Raw genomic sequence first — 21,036 nt, forward strand, 5'->3', positions numbered from 1 at the left:
GTACATACATATACATATCATACACTTCATGTACATGCATATACATGTGTGCGTTTGTGCGTGTATATATATGCACATCTAGTTTAAACTAGCATCAAACAAAACAGAACGACATCTTCCACTGAGACAGGCTTTGCCTTGCACCCCCCGGAGGATTCTAGTGGCCTAATGATTACTTTAAACCCACCTCTGATCCTAAGGGCATTCATAGCTCAAACCACACTTGATCCCAATGGCTTAATGCTTAACCTTATCATCTCAATTTCTAAAATCTAGGAATGGGGAAAACGGGAAAGAAAGTTCTAGGATATCAGTGCTATGAGATTCTACGTGGGTTTTCAGGAAAGCATAGATAGGTGGCCAGCTCTATAAATAGAATGTCGCCAATTCATCGCCAGTTCTACTAATCCAGCTCAGAGAAGCTGAGCTAAAGCTTACTTGAGGAATAGGGACATTACTGCTTTCTTGTTCAGATTACCAGAAAGGAAAAGTACCCCAAAGTGTGTTTAAAAGCATCCATAAAGAGCTATCCACTCCATCAGGAGAGTGTGTGAAAGGTCACGTCACCATAAGGCAATGGGCTGAAATGACTTTGGCTCTGTTCTCTCTTCAATCTGATGACTAGTAATATCATTAAATTGCTTTCCCAGTACTAAGGATATGAATAATTTGAACGGTAAAGAAAGACTGGTTATGGAGGTAGGGGTGTTAGGGACACCTGGGGCCTTAACTCCAGGGGCTCTACATGGAGGCTTAACATGGCAGGACGGCAGTCCCAGGAACAGGGGACGAATGGGGCAGAAGGCAAGCACACCATCTCCTTCAGATGCCTCCGCTCTGGCCCCAGCTCCCTTAGTCTCTCATACTCTGGATCTGCTCTGCCCAGGACTGTGTGGAGAGACAGGGCCAGCCTTACTGCTCTGAACCAGTTCTGTGGAAACGGCTAGCAATGCTATTTCTATTGGCTCAGGGTGGTAGTGTCCATGTGCAGCAAGGGGATTAAGATTCTTCCCTCAGATTAGAGACCTGGTACTAAACAACTCTGCTCAGGACTTTCTTTGAAAGTTTGAAAGCATTCGGTCGGATCCCTTCTAAGAGAATCCAAGTGACCAAACACTGACATGATGTACTGATTTATGTATTCTTCTTATTTAAAACAATGAAGAAAGACTTACCTAATTTGAACAAATGTCACTTTTCTTTATATTTCCAAAGAAAACCCTAAATGCCTTTTGGGTCACAAGTCATAACCCCCCAGTTCCCTACAGATGGCTGCCGTGGGAACCAAGGCAGGGCTTGTGTGAGGGTCTGTGCTCTGTCTCACTACGCAGACAGAGCTGGGGAAGAAGGGCTTCATTGTAGCAAACAATTCACAGTAGTGGAGTTCCTTCTAATGAACTCAATAGCTCGATGTTAATATGGTCATTATCCTGGAATAATGGAATATTTAGAAATATTTTCACTATGGTCTATTTCTGTGGCAATTCTGTTTTGTGAAGGAATTTGTCTGGTTAATTCTGCAGACCACAGACGATGACATGGAATATTCAGAGAGCAGCCAGAATCACCAGCGGTCCCTGGATTCCTAGTCTGCAGAGAACATGGGGACCACTTGACTTTTAAGTACAAACATCATTGACACAACCATATTCCATACTCTATCCCCACCCTAGGAAAAGGCTTCTAAGAGCAGCATTTTCCTGTAAATAAACTCTACATCCATCTCCAGCCACAGGGTCCCGGCTAAGTGATGCTGCTCTCTGCAGTTGCTGGGCTAGTGTCTACCTAGCATTTATTGTAACAGGAAAAATGGTTATCTCACATTATAGGGGGAGGAAGTGGGTCATAAAATCACACGTATAGCCAAGATTTCAAAGTCAGGAAGATACCACTGAAGGGAAAGTTCTAGAAAGATGAGCAAACTAAATGAGTCTTTCATAGGGCAAGTTGGGGGTGGGGTGTGATTGCTCTATTTTCTACTACTTGGCTCTATTTCAATTTTTTAATTATTATTTTTATCTTAAGTGTAATCCCATTTTGCCTGCATGTATGTCTGAGCACTACATGTGTCTCGTTCCCATGTAGGCCAGAAAGGGCGTCAGACCCCATAAGATTGGAGTTATAAACAGTATGAGCTGCGGTGTGGGTACTAGGAATCGATGCCAGGTCCTCTGGAAAAGTGCCCAGTGCTCTTAACCTCTGAGTCCTTTCGCTCTACTCATATATTTCTATATTAAAAAGAAAAAAAGGCTATTCTTTTTAAAGGCTGAATCTTACATCATCGAGTTTAAATCTCATGCTAGCCCTGATACTTGGGTCAGACCCCACTAACAAGAGGCCAAGGCTTGAGATTAGATGATAGCGTAGTAGACCCGGGGAGGACTTCTTTGTCCTGTATCTTAAGGAGGACTACAGATGGTCAGGAAGCGAAGGCTCTTGCGGTTCAAATCAGTTCTTTACTGGGGGACAATCTGGGGCTCTAGCATTGAGCTGGTCAATCAGGTGACAGCTTCTAATTAAGGAGGGAAGAGACTGTGACAATTCCACAGACAGTACAGGTTTTAGGCAATCCATTCTACCTGGAAGTAAACCATGGTGGGATTCAAAGAGTCAAAAAATAGACCCAATATCTACCCTTAATCCAGAAGTATGCACAAAGGATTTTATTATCTCCCCTCTCCCACAAAACTGAAAGAATGACCGAATATCAAATGTAAAGTAAAATAAGGTGAAATTGAGCACAGAGATAGCAAGATGGATACACAAGAAAAAGGACAAAATCTTGTGATCATCTCAACAAACACAGGTGCGAGGGGAAAGAAATCATTTGGTAAGTCAAGAAGTCCCCACACGTTTCTGTGATAGAAACACCTAACACAGGCCTTTAATCCCAGCATGCCAGAGACAGGGGCAATGGTTTCTGATTTACCTATAAACAGATGTGATTGATTTAAGGATTTTTTTTTTAAATATACTTTATTTGTAATTATGTGTATGGGTATGTGCACATAACAGCAACTGCCCAGAAAACTGATTCCCGGGGGACTGGAGTTCTAGATGGGTGTTGAGATGGTGAGAACCACTCTTGGGTCTTCTGCAAAAGCAGTGTGTGCTTTTAACCACTGAGCCATCTCTCCACCCCAAAATGTGAATAATTTAACTAAAGCATCTTGGTTTTGTTCTGCTGATTCAATTAATGATAGAATTTTTTATAGATAAGCATAAATGTATGCATCCAAATCCCTAACTGGCATGTGACGCAGATTAGTTAGGACTGGTGGTCTAATCTCCACAGATAAAACTTCTTCACATGGACTGTCTGAATGAGACTGGGGATTTGAAGCTCTGAAAGCATCTTCCCTCTGAAGCACACAGACAGGCGTGCCAGAGCCTAGTGACACACACACACACACACACACACAGATGGGTGTGCCAGAGCCTAGTGACACAAACATGCACACACACACACACACACACACACACACACATATACACACACACACAAGTGCCAGAGCCTAGTGATACATACACACAGATGTGTGTGCCAGAGCCTAGTGACATACACAGAGATGGGTGTGTCAGAGCCTAGTGACATACATACACATACAGGTGTGTCAGATCCCAGTGACACATACTGACAAGTATGTCCAGGTATCAGAGCCTAGTGACATACACATAGGTGTGCCACGGCCCAGTGATACACACAGACGGGTATACCTGAGGTGTCAGAACCTAGCAAAGTACAGATAGACAGGTGTGTCCAGGTGTGTCAGAGCCTGGTGAGTCATCCATAATAGTGAAGTATTTCTACTTGAGAGCATATACCTAATAGCTATGCAGTCTATAATGTGGGCCTTTCTGCCTTATAAAGTGATAATACTCTAGTTGCTAGGGATAAATTCATTTCTTAGTGAACGTAGTAAACACCAAAGATAAATATCATGAATAATGATTCTTAAGGAACCAAAGTGACAGATTCATCAATACCAAAGCACTGCAGCAACTCTGGCGATCACCAATTATAGGAAGTTTATGCAATCCCAAACAGAGGAGCAGAGCAAGGCTGAGAGCCACCCCATGTAGAAATGCTCCTGAGAGGCAGGACCAGAGCTACAGTCACACGTGCAGTCCTGAAGTAGAAAGCCAGGGAAACAGACCTGGCTCAGGCTCCAGCCCCGAACCATCGGAGCCATGTTCATTTCTCTCCACTAAGTTCCTTGAAATATGAACTATGAGTTCCAGTCTTTTTTTTTTTAAATCCATTTAGAAAAAAAACCCCAAAAACCCAACCAAACAAAAACATGTATGAGTGTTCATGACAGAATCCTAACAGTGAGGAACTGGACACGCCCTGTTGTCCATCAGCTGATAAAATGATAATGGGTGACTTAAGCACATCACGGGATAGCACTCAAGTCATAAAAATGAACAGAAAGCATAGGGCAACGTGGGTGATGTTAAGTCAGGCAGACACCAAGATGACCTATGCGTGTCATACAAGTGTGGGAAAATCCATATACAGGAAGCACAGTGGGTGTTGGGGGAGGAGGCAGGACACTGCAAGCTAAGGGACTGAGTGTCATTTTGGTGCTATAGAATTGTTCTAAAATTGACACTGGGGATTGATGGCGGCACAATCCTGTGAATACACGAAAAGCCATAGAATTATGGACCTTACATGGATAAACTACATAGTATATAAATTCTATTTCAAAAACCCTTTGAAAAGGTTAGGACAGGAGCATGATATGTAAGAGCGATTGCTGCCTGATGATGAGTACCTTGGTTCAAATCCCTAGCACCTACAGGAAAAGCTCGGTGGGCCCACATATGCCTATGACCCAGATCTGTGTGTGGTGGCAGTGATGGGGAGACAGACAGAAGGAGCCCTGTGCTTTCTGGCCATCAGCCAGGATCAGTGGGAAACTGTCTCCAAAGGAATGAGGCAGAGTGACAGAGCAAGACACCTCACATCACCTTCCGGCAAAAGCACACCTGTGCACATAAACCACACACATACACCACACACATAAACCATATATGCACACCACTCACATACACAAAAAATGAATAAGAAATAGGGATTTACTTGATTAAAATGTTGAGGTTTATCTCCCAGATCAATCTACGACTTCACAGAGCTCTCTGCTCACCTGAGGTTTGGAAGTCAATCTCAATAGGATTGGAGAGACTGGTCGCTGCCTCTCGCCACAAGCTGCCCCCAATAGGAGACCAGGCTGTGACCATGCAGCGGTAGAGGCCCGCGTCAGAGACCTGAGTCTGGTACATTCGGTATCGGAACTCATCCTCTTGAACCTTCTCTAACACGACGCCATCCACCCGAGATGCGTCGGTCCAGTTCTCCAGCTTCACCACGGAATCCTGGTCCAGGGAGATGATGTACTTGGTTTCATTGGGACTGGAGAGGTCCCCGACAGGCTTCTCAGCCGTGATGAGAACAGAGTACCGTGGGGACTTAATATTCTTGGAAGACACTTTGCAAGTCATCTCAAATGTATTCCCCGCAGCAAAGAAAGGCTTTGGCTGCCGAGCCTTCACCACGAGCACAGAATCTGGAATCAAGAATCAGAAGTGGGCCATTTTCAACAGACGCAGTTAAAATGGATATACATCTAAAGAAATCAAAGCATCCAGGAAATAGGGATTTACTTGCAATCTGCCACATGATAACACTAAGGAATATGTGAACACTCCCAAAGAAAATAACGCGTCTATGAACTGGCTGAGAACTGCCTGTTGAGGGGAAGCAGCGGTCAGAAGGGATCTGAGGGGCAATGGGCAGTTAAAGTGTGAACTGGAGGAATTTCAAACCCTCAGATGTGTCATTGAGAGAACTCAAGAGAGCTAAGATGGTGCCTCAAGATCCAGAGAGCCAGGGAAGATAGGCTAGGCTAGCCACACCACAGCCTTCTCTACTTAGTGCCAGGGTAGTAGGCCTGCTTGAGCTAGCTCGTGTGGAAGCTCAGCTCCTCTCTGCCTAACCCTATATCAATTATAATAGGCATGATATAGAATATAATAAATACAACTGCATTTGCAGACATGGCCACCTCCACTTGGTTTACACTTTTAACTTCAGAGATGTGGTTTTCAGAATTATAAGCCAATGTCTACTGACTACGCTACCAGTGGGTTTGCATGTTCTTTTAGTTTCTCTGTCAAATACTAATCCCTAAGCATGTACATATTAGGTTTCATCAATCACAATGGCACAAAGTCAGGCATGTGGAAGGCACTCAAATAGCTATTAAAAGATAAAATGAATTATGCCCATTCCTTAAAAAAGAACTTTTAATACAATAATTAACCCCCAAATCTATTCAGTTATGAATTTTATGCTGGGATTTAGGGAGCAATTTGTCTTGTCAAACCCATTAGCACAATATGTGTGATACACCATCTTTAGAGAGATGACGATTTCTGAGGTTCTACAAAGCCAGCCACATTTGTTCCTGATTCTGCTGTGAGTTTGGCCATCCGCTCATGAATTAAGCATAATTACTAACAGCTTTGGTATCATGGGCACTGAGAATAAAAGAGTAGAGGTCCAGAACCTTCATTTTATATACTAGTAGAAGACGACAAGTAGATAAAACACGTAGTGTGGTTAGGTGGTAAAAATATAAGAACCACCATAGAAAAACAGACAAAAAAGAGAAAGTATGGGACCGTATAAGAGAAAGGGGGCAGAGTTATAGACAAGAGTGGCCCAGGATGGTCCCACCAAGACGCTAACATTTGACTAAGCACCTGAGGGAGGTGGGAAAGCTTTCTAGGCAGAGGAGAGAGCAAATGGTGAGCTATATAGAGCTTGTCAGGTGGTAAGGGGAAATACGGGAAGACAGAGGAGCTCAGCAGAGTGGGCACCAGGGAGAGCTGCGGGGAAGGGTGAGCAGTCTACACAGGACACTCAAGGCCACTGAGAGGACTCTGGGTTTTGCTCTGAGACAGGGAATCTATAAAGGTATAGGGGGGAAGAATTTCACTATCTGATTAGACGTTAAGGGTGTGGTTAAGGTTGGATGCAAGGAGACCAGACAGGAGGCAGGTGAGAGATTAACCCAGACTCATAAGCGTGAAGCATGAGAGGCCATTAGACTCTAAACTGGTCTCAAGAAGTTAGACTTAGGCATGGTGGTGTCTGTAGTCCCAGCACTTGGGAGGTTGTGGCAGGAGGATCAGAGCTCTGAGTCATCTCTGACAACACGGTGAGCCTGAAGATGACTGGGCTACATGAGACCTTGCCTCTAAAAATAAGACAGGCCCCCAATAAATCAAACAACAACCAAAGAGGGAAGTTAGGGGTCAGGGTGTGTCTGGCTTGCATAACACTTGTAAGGTTCTGGTTCAATCCCTAGCAGGCTAAACAAAACAAAGCAAAACAAAACAAAAATCAAAAATGAGGAGTCAGAGGTAAAGGTTTAGGTCAGCAACTGAAGATGGAAGAAGATGGGTGGAGACCAGAGACTCCATTTTAGACGGAAACTTAAGAGCTGCTTGCTAGGCAAGAAGGCAACATATGAGTGAATGTGGCTTTCTAGAACATGCTGGGACACACAGGCACAGTTGGGAGCCAGCCACTGATATGTGTCGTGTGAAGATAATGCTGAACAAGTTAAGCAGGAATTCAGGGACTGTGTCCTGATGTGTCCTGAGTGGGAACTGGGAGATTGAGTAGGAAGCAGTAAGGAGATTGAGGTGCTGCAGCCAGTGAGGATGGAAAGAAGGCCAGGAAAGGCATCCCACAAGCTGTGGGAAAAGCCAAAGCTCTCCTGCAAGGGAGAGACTGTCCCAGCCCAGGAAGGAAACACAGAGGGTTCTGCAGTGCGTTGATCTCTGGCAATATTAGTATGTGACTAAGGGGTTAGGGAGCAGGTACCACAGAGAAATGGAGGAGAAAAGAGAGAGATTAAATATAGTTAAATCCACCACTATAAAAGGGCAAAGTAGTGGGCAGGGTTGTAAGAAACAGAAAGATGAAGGAAGAAGATAGACCAAAAATAGTTTCTCTAACAGGAATGCTTGCAGGCTGATGGGAAAGGACCAGAGGAAAGAGAATATTGAAGATATAAGAGAGAGAGGAGGTCATGGGCCTGAGCTGTGAGAGGGGTTAACCTTTGCTAAGACATAAGGGCGAGTAATAGGTACAATGCTGAGCATGGCAGAGACAAGTTCTCCTTTGATTGTTTTTTTATAGGGGATGGAGAAGCAGGGCCAGGAGCCGACAGAGGCTGGGGGAGGAAGTTTTCAGAGAGAGCAGGTGGCATGCAATTATCACTTAGGAGAGTGGGGAAGTAAACACATGAAGGAAACCAGAATGACTCTCAATGTTGAGGGCCCATGTGACAGAAGGGATTGGAGATCTGAAGTGAGACCCTCTCCGTTGGAAAGCTATTTCCTTCAACTGCATCTAGCTCTGCATATGCGGCCAAAGCAACAGCAAAGTTGGCTTTGAATCGGGTTGTTTTTTAAGCAGAATATAAGGTAGACCAAGCCAGGGGAAGAGAGTTAAGAATGCAAAGAAGGGACATGATTGGCTGGGAACATAGGCTAGATATCAGTAGGTGATCAAGCAGCTCTGATTACCTAGCCACCCCACACCCCTACACATCCCCCCCCACACACACACTGCACGTGTATGAGGGCAGGCTACAGGTACATGCTGGACTTCCTGGTAAGACAGAAGTGAAGACCCAGAAAGAAGGTAAGAACAATGGCAGAAGACAGAACCAATAGGGCTGAAGCACTAAAGGGAATAATTTGGGGAGACTGTGGACTATGGAGGGCTGGGTTTCAGTTATCAGGAGTGAATGAGTCAGATGAACAGACTTGGAAGTGAAAGACCAAAGGGGACAGAGGATGTGATCCTTAGAGACAAAGGTAGGGGCTGAGAATGAAGGCGTAGTCTATTCCAGGGTCCTCCACGGTGGCCCCTCTAGAGGATTCAATTCCAGTGTCCAGACCACACACGCTTTAGACCAATCTAAACATAATTTCTACTGGGACCCTTTCTTTTTTGAAAGCTCCCAGGATGACTTCAACACAGCTAGCCAGACAAGAGTAGTAACAGAGTGGCCTTGAAACTAAGGCAAGCAGCTCCAGCAGATGAGCAGGAGATCATGGAGTCAATCAGGTGAGAGAGAGTGGGGAGAGGTGTGGCCCTGGCCAGGCAGGGGTCTTTCAGGGCTGGGGGTGGAGGTGATGGTAGAAACTGCAGAGCAACAAGGGGGGGAGGGGATGACTCCTTTATGCCAAGCTATTCAAGGAATGTGGGAAGGAAACACAGCCAACGAGGTGGGTTGGCGACAACTGTCCTCAGAGAGGAGGCTGGTATCTAAAAGAAAGAGGAACACTAGGGTTCAGGAAATGCAAGGCTTTGCTAAGGATACTGAGTGGCAGAGGCCCTTTCCTCCTGGCCTGGGGACATAGAAGAGGTGGCAGTGAGTCCAAAGGAGAGCAAAGAGGGTCACTCAGTTCCAGTTCCCTAGTGTATGAGCACAGATTTCCTGCAAGCCGAGGGTGAGGGTAACAGACACAAACATGGACAGATGACTTAAGAAACTAAACCCAAACTAAACAATGACAGCATGCTGTTCCCACCTTCTGAGGCCCAGAATATGTTGACAGGCTTGGAGAAGACATCTTTGCTCTTCACCCAGCTGTTGTTCCTTTGCCTGGTCCAGGCAGACACAACACAGTAATAATTGCCCCTGTCTTCCTCCGTAGTCCTTTGGATCCGGAAATTGAACGTGTCTGTGTGCTCCTTAGAAAAAATAAACTCTCCGTCCTGGGCCCGCTGCTTGCTCCTCTCTCCGTATCTCAGAGTCCAGTCCCCATCCATGACTGCGAGCAGCTCACTGGCTACCACGTCATCATTGCGACGGTTCATTCTATAGTACCACGACACAGTAAGTCGAACCCCGGCCTCCACGCGCTTCGTGTCTATCACCCGGCACTGCAGTTCCGTGGGGTCGTCTGAAAACCCGGGGACCTTAGAAGCATTCAGGTAGACCTGGTATTCTGGTTCTGAAGGGGGTGGTGGGGGAGAGAAAACACAGCAACATAAGAAACGTCCAAAGGAACAAGGAACACTTGCATTCCAACAAATCGTCCATCCTACCGGCTTCTGAAATAAAGACCGAGTCTCTGTGCTGAGCAGGAAGGACCCTGTAAGAGTATTTCTCAAAGCTCATTAGTCACTTCTTCCCGTATCTGCCTTAAGAAAACTGCCAAGGTGTCTCAGAAGTTAAGAGCACTGGGTGCTCTTAGAGAGGACCTAGGGTCATTTCCCAAAACCCGCATGGCAATCACAACCATCTCTAATTCCAGTTCCAGGGGATCCAATACCCTCTTACAGCCTCTGAGGACACCGTACACATGTGGTGTACAGACATACATGCAGGCAAAATACCCATACCCATTAAAAAATAAGGCTAAATTAAAGAAGGAAGGAAGCAAGCAAGCAAGCAAGGCCGGAAGCCAAATATCCTGGTTTTTGCACAGGACGTGGCGAAGCTAACAGATCTAGGAGAAATCTTTGAGAAAGATCTCAGGAACTTTAAGTATTCCCCTTCTATCAGGATTGTCTCTGGGATACCAAGCAAGCTCACAGACCTCTGAAGCTCCCATTGGAGCAGTAATGCCAAGTTCTAACCTAAAGAACAATGCACAACCTGAGGCCCACCAGTCCCACCAGGACTCGGGTTCCTGCCACCCCTGGCTATGCCCCAAATGCAAGGACCCTGGTCGTCATTCTCACAGACATTCTTATCCTCGTTTGCTATTTTCCACTGAATCTGTATCGAGTCAGCCAACACCCCCTCGCTTACGACTCAGCAAAAGGATGTTCTTTCCATTGCCACAAATAACTCACCCTGTATCTCTGCCAACCATGAAACTGTCACATAGTGAACCTGGCCCTGGTAAGTCTGCTCAATACCACCGCCCACCTCCCTACTGTATTTCCACGTTTGTATCTTCACTGGCTGCAGGCTCTTCCATGCTCACCTCCTTAAGGAGCCTCTACTAGAACCCCTGGTAGCCTTCCTTCCTCTCCCCTCCCCTGCCACCCCTATTCCCGAGGCTCTTCGCCCACCATCTAGGCTGACACCACTGCAGTACAACAGTGCTCGGGACGCTCGGCAAGTCTCACGTTGCTGGGGATGGTTCTCTTTCTCTGAGCTCTCATATGCCTTTCCTATGCCAGTCGTCCTCTCTGAAAGTATTCTTTGCTTGAGAGTCTCAACCCCCAAATCCTGGAACCCACTAGGTACTCGACACCTGCTCCCTCTATTGATGGTAAGATCACTAGGAAGTCTCCATTTTTTTTTTTTGTTCCAAGCACTTTGCCTTCTAAGAGAAAAGTCACTCTACTTGAACAGAGCCCTCCACTTTCCAGTTGTTCTCTTTCTCTCCATCACCATTAGCAGTTTTGTTCTATTTCTTGCTGCTTTTATTTATGACTCACACAGATTACAGACTGCTGAGGTCGAGGAACTGTTCTTTTGTGATTTACACTTCTAATGGAAATTTATACCATCGTTGACTTCCCCAAGAATGACTCACAGGGCTAGGAAATGGAAAGAACTCCAACCTTCACTCTCTCCAATGTTTCTCTTTACAAGTATTTAACTGAGAGTGAACCTGGGCACCAGCGTGGAGGTAAACCTCACGGGTGGGCCCTTGCCAAACGGTCACTGTGAAGTGGGCAACTGACATATTACACAACGTAAGGGGAGCTCGGAAGAAAAGTACCACCCCTCGGGACTCTGAAGCTTCAGAGCAACCCAAATATTGGGGTACCATGGTGGGAAGAGAGTGTGTGGCGACCAGAGAACCTCGGGTAATGTGGAATGGACAGACAGAGGAAGGAGAGTTGGCAAGGGCTTTTAATATGGATTTCTTGGCAAGTGTAGAGGAGGCTTGGAGCCAGTAAAGGAGAAATGTGATGCACAGCTACCCTGGACCCTGCACTTAACCTTTGACCTAACAATGGCTGCCATTGTGTACCTTGAGTTTGATACAGGTAATACTTCCTGGTGCTACAGCCTCAACCTGCACACTACTTCATGAGGCCACAAAGAACAATGAAGAAGGTATGTGCCAGGGGTCAGCAAGCAGACCATGTACTGGTCCCGCTTCTGCCTTACCTGCAGGCAATCGTTTAGCATACTGCTCTCTGGTGCCTCATCTGGAACGATGCAGACAATGACCACAACCACACACTCCTACCCTCACTGCAAGGACTGAGAATTAGAATATACATAAATGGGGCTCGGCAAATAAAAGTAAGAGTTGTGCAAGACTGGGTGACTTGAGTTCAGGCCTGGTGTGCTCATCTTTGATTCCAGCACCTATATGGCAAGCCAGGAGGCAGGGACAGGAGAATTACCTGGAAGCTCACAGGCCTGCTAGCCTGGAGTACACAACATGGCAGAAACAGCAGAGAGCTTGCCTCAACAAGGTAGAAGAAGAAAACTCTTCAGTTGCTCTTTAACCTCCACAAGTATACCGGGGCATGACTGGGCTTGCACCCTCCCCTCAACACAAGCAATACAGTAACAAAAAGGTGCTTAATTTGGTGTCTGGAGCACACTGGGGGAAGTATATGAATGCACTCACCAGCATGTATAAGAACATACAGACACTACGTATCACAATGCCTGCTTCATGCCCAGAAGGAAGGCCTTTAAAAGGCAAGTGACTTCGGCACTTGGCTCACAGGTGAAAGATCTGATCCCAGGGCTGAAAGGGTTCCTACCTTTCAAGACAAGCATCTCCTGGAGCCAAACCCATTCTCCTCCAAACTGTACAGTTTCTAGGCTCTGCTGCTCAATGGGACGATTTTCAGGACACTGAAGATGTGGCTGCACTGGCAATGACTCTGCCAATTATTGCCACAGGGACCGTGACCAGAGGACAGCTTCCCATGGGCCTGAAGCTGAGCCCACCTGATCCATGAAACTGAGAGTCCCAGATGCTGTCCTCGGGACTTCTGTTCACTAACAGACCATGTACTTTCTAATAACAAACCCTTGTCTTTCATGGTTTACTTCCACCCACAGGCACTTTCTTCCAAAGTGACACCTTGTAAAGGCTGTTAAAATGACGATGAGTGACAGGCAGGACAAGCTCATCACTGCACTGCTCACAGGAGTGGAGGAGGAGGAGGGGAGTCAACCTAAACGTCTGTCAATAGATGAATGGGGAAAGACAACAGAGGACATACACACATGCACGCACGCATGAGCCTGGAAGACACTGTGTTAATCAAAACAAGACAGACAGAAAGACAAATGCCTCATGGAACTTGAAACAGTCAAACTCAGAGCTGCAAAAGGTAAAATGGTAGCTCTCAGAGGCTGGGGCAGGGGAGGGCCAAAGGATGTCAAAGGGCAGTCGGTAAGTCCAGAAAGTCCATTTACAACATGATGACTGCTCTTATAGGTGCTTGAAGACTGCTGAGAGAAGGAATTTTCAATGTTCTTACCACAAAAGGAGTAAGCCTACTCACTGGTAACAGATATGTTAATTAGCTTAGTATAGCCATTCCACACACATCAAGCACCATGATGTATACCATACACGCACGCACGCACAACGTTAAGCCAGACGTGGTATGTATACCTTTAATCCCGGCACTCCAGAGGCAAAGGTGAATGAATCTCTGTGAGTTCAAGGCCAGCCAAGTCTACACAGTGAGTTCTAGGCCAGACAGAGTTAAACAGTGAGGCCCTGTTTCGAAAACAAAGACAAAACCAAAACCACATATACACAGAGACATAGACATATATACAATACAGACAGACACGTGTATAATATATGTGTACAATTTTAATTGGTCAATTGGTTAAATAAAAAATGACAATAAAGAAGTGGAAACATGACTGACCATTTAGTGGTCAGAGAAAAGCTCCACCAGGAAACCTCCCCCTCTACCGTCTTCTCCTTCCCCCCGGCTGTGACACAAAGCTCACTCACTCAGTGTCTTAGAACCCAACTGGTGCCCTGCTCTGCTCCAATTATTTCTATGACCTCACAACCCACCACAGGTGTAGAGCCGTGTCAGCATATGGACTGGGGCTCCACATCCTTTTAAGTTTAGCCACGTCACAATGTAACCCACTTCGGTCCTCACCTTCCCTGACCAGCACAGAGGAAGACACAGCTGGACCCCACTCCAAAGTAACACAGCCAACGCTCCCAACTCTCCACTGACTTCCCAAGATGGCATTCCTGACTACCCCAGCAAGAGATGTAACCCATCTTCCACCTTCCCTCTTCCCTCTTCCCCACATACCCTGAGAGAGTATAAACCCCATGCATTCTGCCTCTGAGGTGTCTCAGAAGTCACTCTTCTAGTCCCAGCCTGATGCAGGCAGTTTAGAATGAAATCTCAGGGAATGCCATTCTCACTGTGGCCTTCGCTATCTCCAGCAACACTAGCATGGATTCCCAGTGCCCTCTAAACTGATACACTTGTTGAGTCACAGTCTGTTCACCTCCAGGCCCTCATCCCACATGTCCAGCCTTCACCATCTGAACCCAACCCAACCCCAAGACAACTGCCTCTCCATTCTCTCAGCTCCCATTTCTGCTGCTCCCCCTGTCACATCCTCCACCTCATCACTTGGGCACATACTCAGCATGCTGTTGAGGAAAAGAGCTGAAGAGATTCTCCTACTCTACACTACTCTCCATCCCGAAAGGGCTTTGTCTCCTTTCCTATGAATCCAGGAGATGGGGAGGGCACAACACAGTAGGGCTATGGAACATTTACATCTGAGTCTAAGAATCTCCCATTGGCATGATAGGAAAATGACTCTGGACTTCTCTCTCTGGCTGCTCTCCTGCTCAGGGCTGCCCCCTGCTCCTGTTAAAGCTAGCCTTAGCTTCACCTCTACCACCAACAGTCCCAGACTGAATGCACAGAGAGTGGGTTCTTGGCTTGTGAAAGGGCAGAGTGTGGGATTGTTTGAGCCATCTACCACACCTCTGTGAGTCAACTTCAGATGAACAGTCCCAGAGAAGACAGGCTGCTGCTTATGACATCAGAGTGAAGGGAGTCAGGACAGGGAGCTCTGTTTTGTTTCTGTTTTGCGAATGTGCAGAAGATGACCTTTTATGCTGCTTTACAATTTTAAGCATGGTTTGTAGAGGGTATGTCTTTCTCTAGGCTTCTGGTATTCACCCTTTTTTTTGAAGCCTCACCTTGGCAACACAGAATGCTTCCTCTGAATTCCCTTGCACACTGTCAAATATCCCCATTTCTCAATCACAAAGTGTTCCGTGGAGACCCTACCATCTGCCAGGCCCCTCTATCTCTGGAGATTTTACTAGAATGCTGCCTTGAACTTCTGTTATTTGTATGTACAGCTCATGGAATCTTCTAGGACTTTTTCCAAGGCTACTCAGAGCAACTATCTGCACATGCTATGCATAAAGCACCTTCCATATCAAAGATATTAGCATACTGGCTGAATTGGACTAAATTTAATATTTTGCATAAAAATGCTCATTTTTGGCGTAGTATTTCACCACTGATTACTGCTACATTCTGCCTGATCTCATCAAGAAATCAGCTAAGGATGCAAGGAGGGTTGTGTTTGAAAATGCTCATCAGTTAAGATGCATCCTCAAGTACTCAGTGGTAAGTGGTTATCTAGAGGCTATGTGAGGCGGTACATGCCTGCAGTTCCATCATGTGAGAGGCAGAGCCAGAGGCGCTGAGTTCAAGGCCAGTCTGGGCTACAGAGGGAAAGAGCTCCTATCTCCAAAAGAAAAGATATGGCCTCTTAAGTATGTTATATGCTCTTGCAGATTAAAAAATGTATGTGCGTGTGCATGTGTATCTGAGAGTTGAAATCAGATAAGTAAGACGCTTGTAGTTAAAGCTGGTGATTATTTCTTGTACTGTGAATGTTTGTAAATTTGTTTTGAAAAGCTGAAAACAAACAACCACCCACACTATCAGCTCTCTCGGAACACAGAGCTGTGTCAAGCCGAGTGCCAGGAGCATGTGAGAATACGGGCCTGCTTTCTAATCTGGGTACCAGATCCACGCCTGCTCCAACATACACTCTCTCCAAAGCTATAGATTCGCAGGTGACCCTCCTCAGAAGAAAGATTCTACTACAAAACATGGATCATTAAATGTCTTTCTCACAAGTTTCAAGACAATGAAAAACCTTGAGAAGCACTGGCTAAGTTACAGACGACAGTATTTCCTGCCTATTGTTTCCAGGGACCACCTGCTTTTCCTAGTGTGTTGGCAAGGTATACAGATGTCCTCCACTTACTCTGACAAGTCTATAAAGAAGGTATATAGCTTATCCCCATTCTGCAATAACAATAGTGACAATCAGCATTTTCGGAGGGCTTTCTAGATGCCAGGCAGCAGGCCATAATACTTTCTTGGAATTTGGCTTACTTTCTACAACAACGTGATAGGATTAGTATTTTTCTTGTGTATGCTTAAATGACAAGCAAAAAATGAAGCCCAGGGAACTAAGTTAAAAAATTTTTTGCATAGCCTATGAGCAGCCCCCTCTCCAACTGTAACCTTGTATAGCTAACGTGGGGGAAGGGTGGAGGGTAGGGTTAGAAAGACCAGGAGGTTGAATGCTCCACTTCTGTGGCTCTTGAATGGACAGGTACTTCAGAGGCCAACTGTCCAAGAGTTAGCACAGCTATTTGTATAATAAAGACTCTCTAATATTTAAACAGAGATGGTTACAAATAAAGTCCTATGGTGGTGGTGGCGGGGATGGCTCTACACAGTCCAAGAGGAACAATTATCATGACAGAAGTCAGCATTAGCCATTTCAGAGCAGTATGGCCATTCAGACGGACTGCCTAGGCTCCCTTCATCCTCATTTACTCCTCTCAGAGAGGGACATAAATATCCAGAGCACAGGAGAAGGGGCTGGCTGCAACCCCGTGGCCCCAGCACCTCTTGGGAATGCTACTTCCATGTTCCTACACTCATTTCCCTGATTCCTCCATGCTAATGCGGTGCCCGCATGCAGCCTCCTACATCCTAACTGGCTAACAACTTGGTGAGGGAGACCCTCAAGCACTAATAAATAGTCATCACCACCACCAAGGAAAGTACCAAGGGTGTAACTGGGAGGTGCTGTGCCAAGCTTTATCCACTATCCCATAAAACCAAGAATGCCAAAGCCTATAAAGCAGAAGTCCACACAAGTCTCACTGACTCCAATACTCCACCACTCTTCTCGAATATGCTAAAACCACCACAGATCTAACCAGGATATCCTACAGACACAGAACAGCAGAGTGTCTACCAAGCACTTAGCAGATTAACAACTCCTTTTAAAGAAAAAAGTAATTACCTTCCTTGCTGGCACACTGCTGAAGAGGTGCCAGTTCTCAGTGGTGAAGAATGCAAATCCATTCCCAGGGCTGACCAGCAGAGCTCGGGCCCTGGCCCCTCCCGCTCTTGCACCTCCTCCTGCATCCTAAGCCTTAGGAACCCTCTCTAATTAACAGAAGTCTGGTACTTCGGTCAGAGAGCTCAACCATAAACTGATTAGTATCCAACTCCTGCCAAGGGCTCATTTAAGACATCTGATAGCACAGAGAGATGGCTTAAAATGTGCAGATTAACTGGCCATTCCGCTTGGCTCTCTCTGTTTCAGCCATACACTAAATTGGATCAACACAAAGCAACATTTGTTTCCTGAAGCAATTGGAGGAGAGAGAAACTCCCTTCCACAGTTACAATTCACACCCTCAGCTCTTAGACAGGGTGGGTATAAGAAACATACATTTGAACAATCACTGAAGGCCTTTGGTAAAAGAACAGTAGTGGCCACTGGCCATTAAATTACCCCCCGCCCCCTCCCCCCATGAAGAAGCATGGCGTAAGTTCAGTGTCAAGAAAAAGTTTGCCTCTCTCAAAGTTTATGTTTCCCTTCCTCAGACGACATTTCTTATTGTCTCGACTTCAAAACTCTACAAATTTGGTGCTCAAATGCAGCAACTAATTCATGCCAAATACCCAACTAACTCATCCCCAAGCAGTATCTGTTCTGTTCTTGGATTCTCTTTGCCTCTTTTGATCTTGATTATTTCTTTATGTCTGTTGCTTTGTTCTCCATTTTGCAAACCAACTTAGAGCTTTTCCTTCTTCAAAGAGGAATATGAATCTTAGCAAAAGGCCTTTCTCTCACCTTCTTTTAAAAAAACAAAACAAAACAAAAATTGAGCAGACCCTCCCACCCTGCTGCAAAGGATCTTTCACTTTTCAGACTATTGATAGAAGGTCCATGTAACACAACAGACTAAGACGACCCGTCATCAACTGAGATGGCAGCTCTGAAGATGAGAACACGCACAGGAACAGCCCATCTTTGGAACTTGGGACTGGCTGTCTCAGGAGGTAAAGCTGACTTCCGAGGTCAAAGACATTCCCCAGATACAAAGACAATGCCTAGGACAGACTCAACTCAAGTCAGATTCTAAGCCATCCCAGACAAGAAGCAAGAATTAGCCAATTGGTGAGAGTCTCCTTCCCAAAGATGATCATAAGCCCTTCCCACCTGACCATTTAATGCATATAAAATCCTCCGTCAGTGCCTGGAAAAGGAGTTCAATAAATGGTAATTAGAATTTTTAATATGTCAAGTGCAAAACTGAGTGCTGTATCATATCTGCACAGGGATCCAACTTTCCTCAGAATGCTTCTATGACAACATTCCACATCACGTAACCTAGGATGACCTATATACTTAGCAGGCCATCTGTGTTCCTGGCCTTTTCTGGGGGGAGAGGGGGGAGTGTCACATCTTCATTATCTTATATAGGCCCCAGTTGTATTTGATGGAATGCACAAATTACATTTCTAGAGAAAACATGTAGGGTCAGCTGGTTGCCTCAGTTTCTGGGCAGAGAATGCAGTCTGCAGACTGTGACTAAAGGCCTGTGGCTGTACTCAGGCCCAAGCATCCCCTGACAAGCATCCAAGCAGCTGCAAACCATGAGTCATAGATAGTGAACGGGGTGAAGACTTAAGAGGAAGACAGAGAAGAACACAGTTGTTTTTATAATATTTACACTCCTAGTGAGCTCACAATTATGCAAGGGTTTCCGAATATGCTAAGCCATGGCCATGTCTGCATACAGTTCTGGCTTTTGGATGCGTGGGTTTTACATTATCTGTCTGTTGGGGCAGGCCTGTTCTATGTAAAGCACAGAGAATCTCTGGGGCTTCATATGCATTGGAGATACGCACTGATGTCTTTTACATGGTGCTGGTACTCTGCAGGAAAACAAGTGGCAGGACCCTAAGATAATAAGGGAGTCTTTCCCACAGTTTAGCCTCTTTATTTCCCCTCAATCTCTGGAGAACATGTCACCAACAAATCCCTTCCAGTTACAAAGCCCATTCCCTCCCAGAGCTTGCCCCTGATGTCTGACAGTGCCTGTACTTCCCCCAGGGTATGTGGGATCAATACACCAGGACTTCAAAGAAGCCCTCAGAATTGGAGTGCAGGCAGAATTTAAAAAAAAAAAAAAAAAAAATCCGGGAGCTAGGATTCAGAAGTTGGAGGGGAAAGGGGTGCGGGGGAGGGGAGAAAGCCAGAGTAGAGATTTGACAGCGCCACACAATGCACTAAGATCAGAGCTGTGAGACAGATTCAACTCCAGAGATGAAAACTCTTCTCTTGGTGCTGACAACATCTGTTTTATTTTGAAGGTTGCTAAGGAGAGTCCTGGCTGGGCCAACATTGTTCCAGCTCAGGACTTCACAGAGCGCCTCGAGCGCAGGCTCCTGACTGCAGGAATGAAAGCAGATAAGCCTGCTCCTTTCGCTCTTTAGATATCAAAGCACCACTTTGCTCACAGAGCTAACACCCCCACATCCCACTCACCCCCGTCTCAGTCCTAACTGGACTTTCCCTATCACTTACTCTCTAAGGATGCTTCCCCTTGCACCTCACTACCACCCACAAATTCCCATCTGTTTATGAGAGACAAACAGACAGGGCGTGCACCCTTGAGCCAGCATAGGACCTCTATGAAAGACAGAGAAGAATTACATAGGAGCTGGAGACATGCACATGGAGGAGGAGGGTTAGCATCAGACAGAGGATGAAGTCATTTAACTGGCCTTTAAAGATCAGTGTTGCCTCCTTAATCAAGGAAAAATCAAGTGTCTTTTTGTCAGAGCCCAAAGGCCTGTGAGGGCAGTGAAGAGCCAACCAAAGGCTGGCCACTGTGGAAATGATGCAGGTGGGGAGCCAGCCACACCCGCCAGCCCCTCCCACCTAGGCTAAATTGAATGATCAAGGCCACTACCAGCCTTGATGAACAAGAGGAGTGACTACACATTCCTCCCAGTGGGCAGATGCATAGGAAAAAAAGACAAGGGGCACTACAGGAAAGAGAGAGCAGGTCAAAGCCAGCAATCTCATGTAATAAGACAAGTCGAAGTCATGGTAGGACCGCACAGATGATCAAGCAGGGACACCAAAGAGAAAATACGGTAAAGTGGGGACAGCAGGGAGAACACAGATGACAAAGTGAGCACAGCAGGAAGGACACAGATGACAAAGTCAGGATACCAGGGAGCACGTATGATAAAATGAGGACTTGTCAGGAAGCACACATGATAAAATGAAGACTTACGAAAGAGCATGCATGAAAAAAAATGAGCATTCCCCAGAGAATACATATATGATGAAAGAGGACTTACCTGGCAGCACACACATTATAAAGTGAGCACTCTCCAGAGAGCACACATGATGACAATATATCAGTAGAACACGTATGTGATAAGGAAGGACACTCCAGGGATCACATACATGACAAGCAGGATGACACAGTGAGGACGCCAGTCATCTTCCCATGCTACAAGCTGCTATAAAACATGGGGTCAGGTGATACCTCCGCCCCTCCACCTGGGGCAGCTCTAGGGGCTGGGAGCCTAAGGAGAGACAGGGAGGAAGATGGCCCCTACAATAAATGGTATTTGCAGATAAAACCACGGGG

General features: G+C 45.9%; 1 protein-coding gene across 1 annotated transcript in view; it reads right to left on the bottom strand.

Annotated features, from left to right (window-relative positions):
* The window catches only part of Ptgfrn (prostaglandin F2 receptor inhibitor), a 69,714-nt gene that overhangs the window by 10,568 nt on the left and 38,110 nt on the right, over positions 1–21,036 (bottom strand). The window contains exons 5-6 of the mRNA XM_031374986.1: positions 9,622–10,047; positions 5,154–5,573 (exon numbers count right to left, since the gene is read on the bottom strand). Of these exons, the coding sequence (XP_031230846.1) occupies positions 5,154–5,573; positions 9,622–10,047 (846 nt within the window). The remainder of the gene's footprint in view (positions 1–5,153; positions 5,574–9,621; positions 10,048–21,036) is intronic.

Source organism: Mastomys coucha, unplaced genomic scaffold (genome assembly GCF_008632895.1).
Source record: "Mastomys coucha isolate ucsf_1 unplaced genomic scaffold, UCSF_Mcou_1 pScaffold16, whole genome shotgun sequence".
NCBI lineage: Eukaryota > Metazoa > Chordata > Mammalia > Rodentia > Muridae > Mastomys > Mastomys coucha.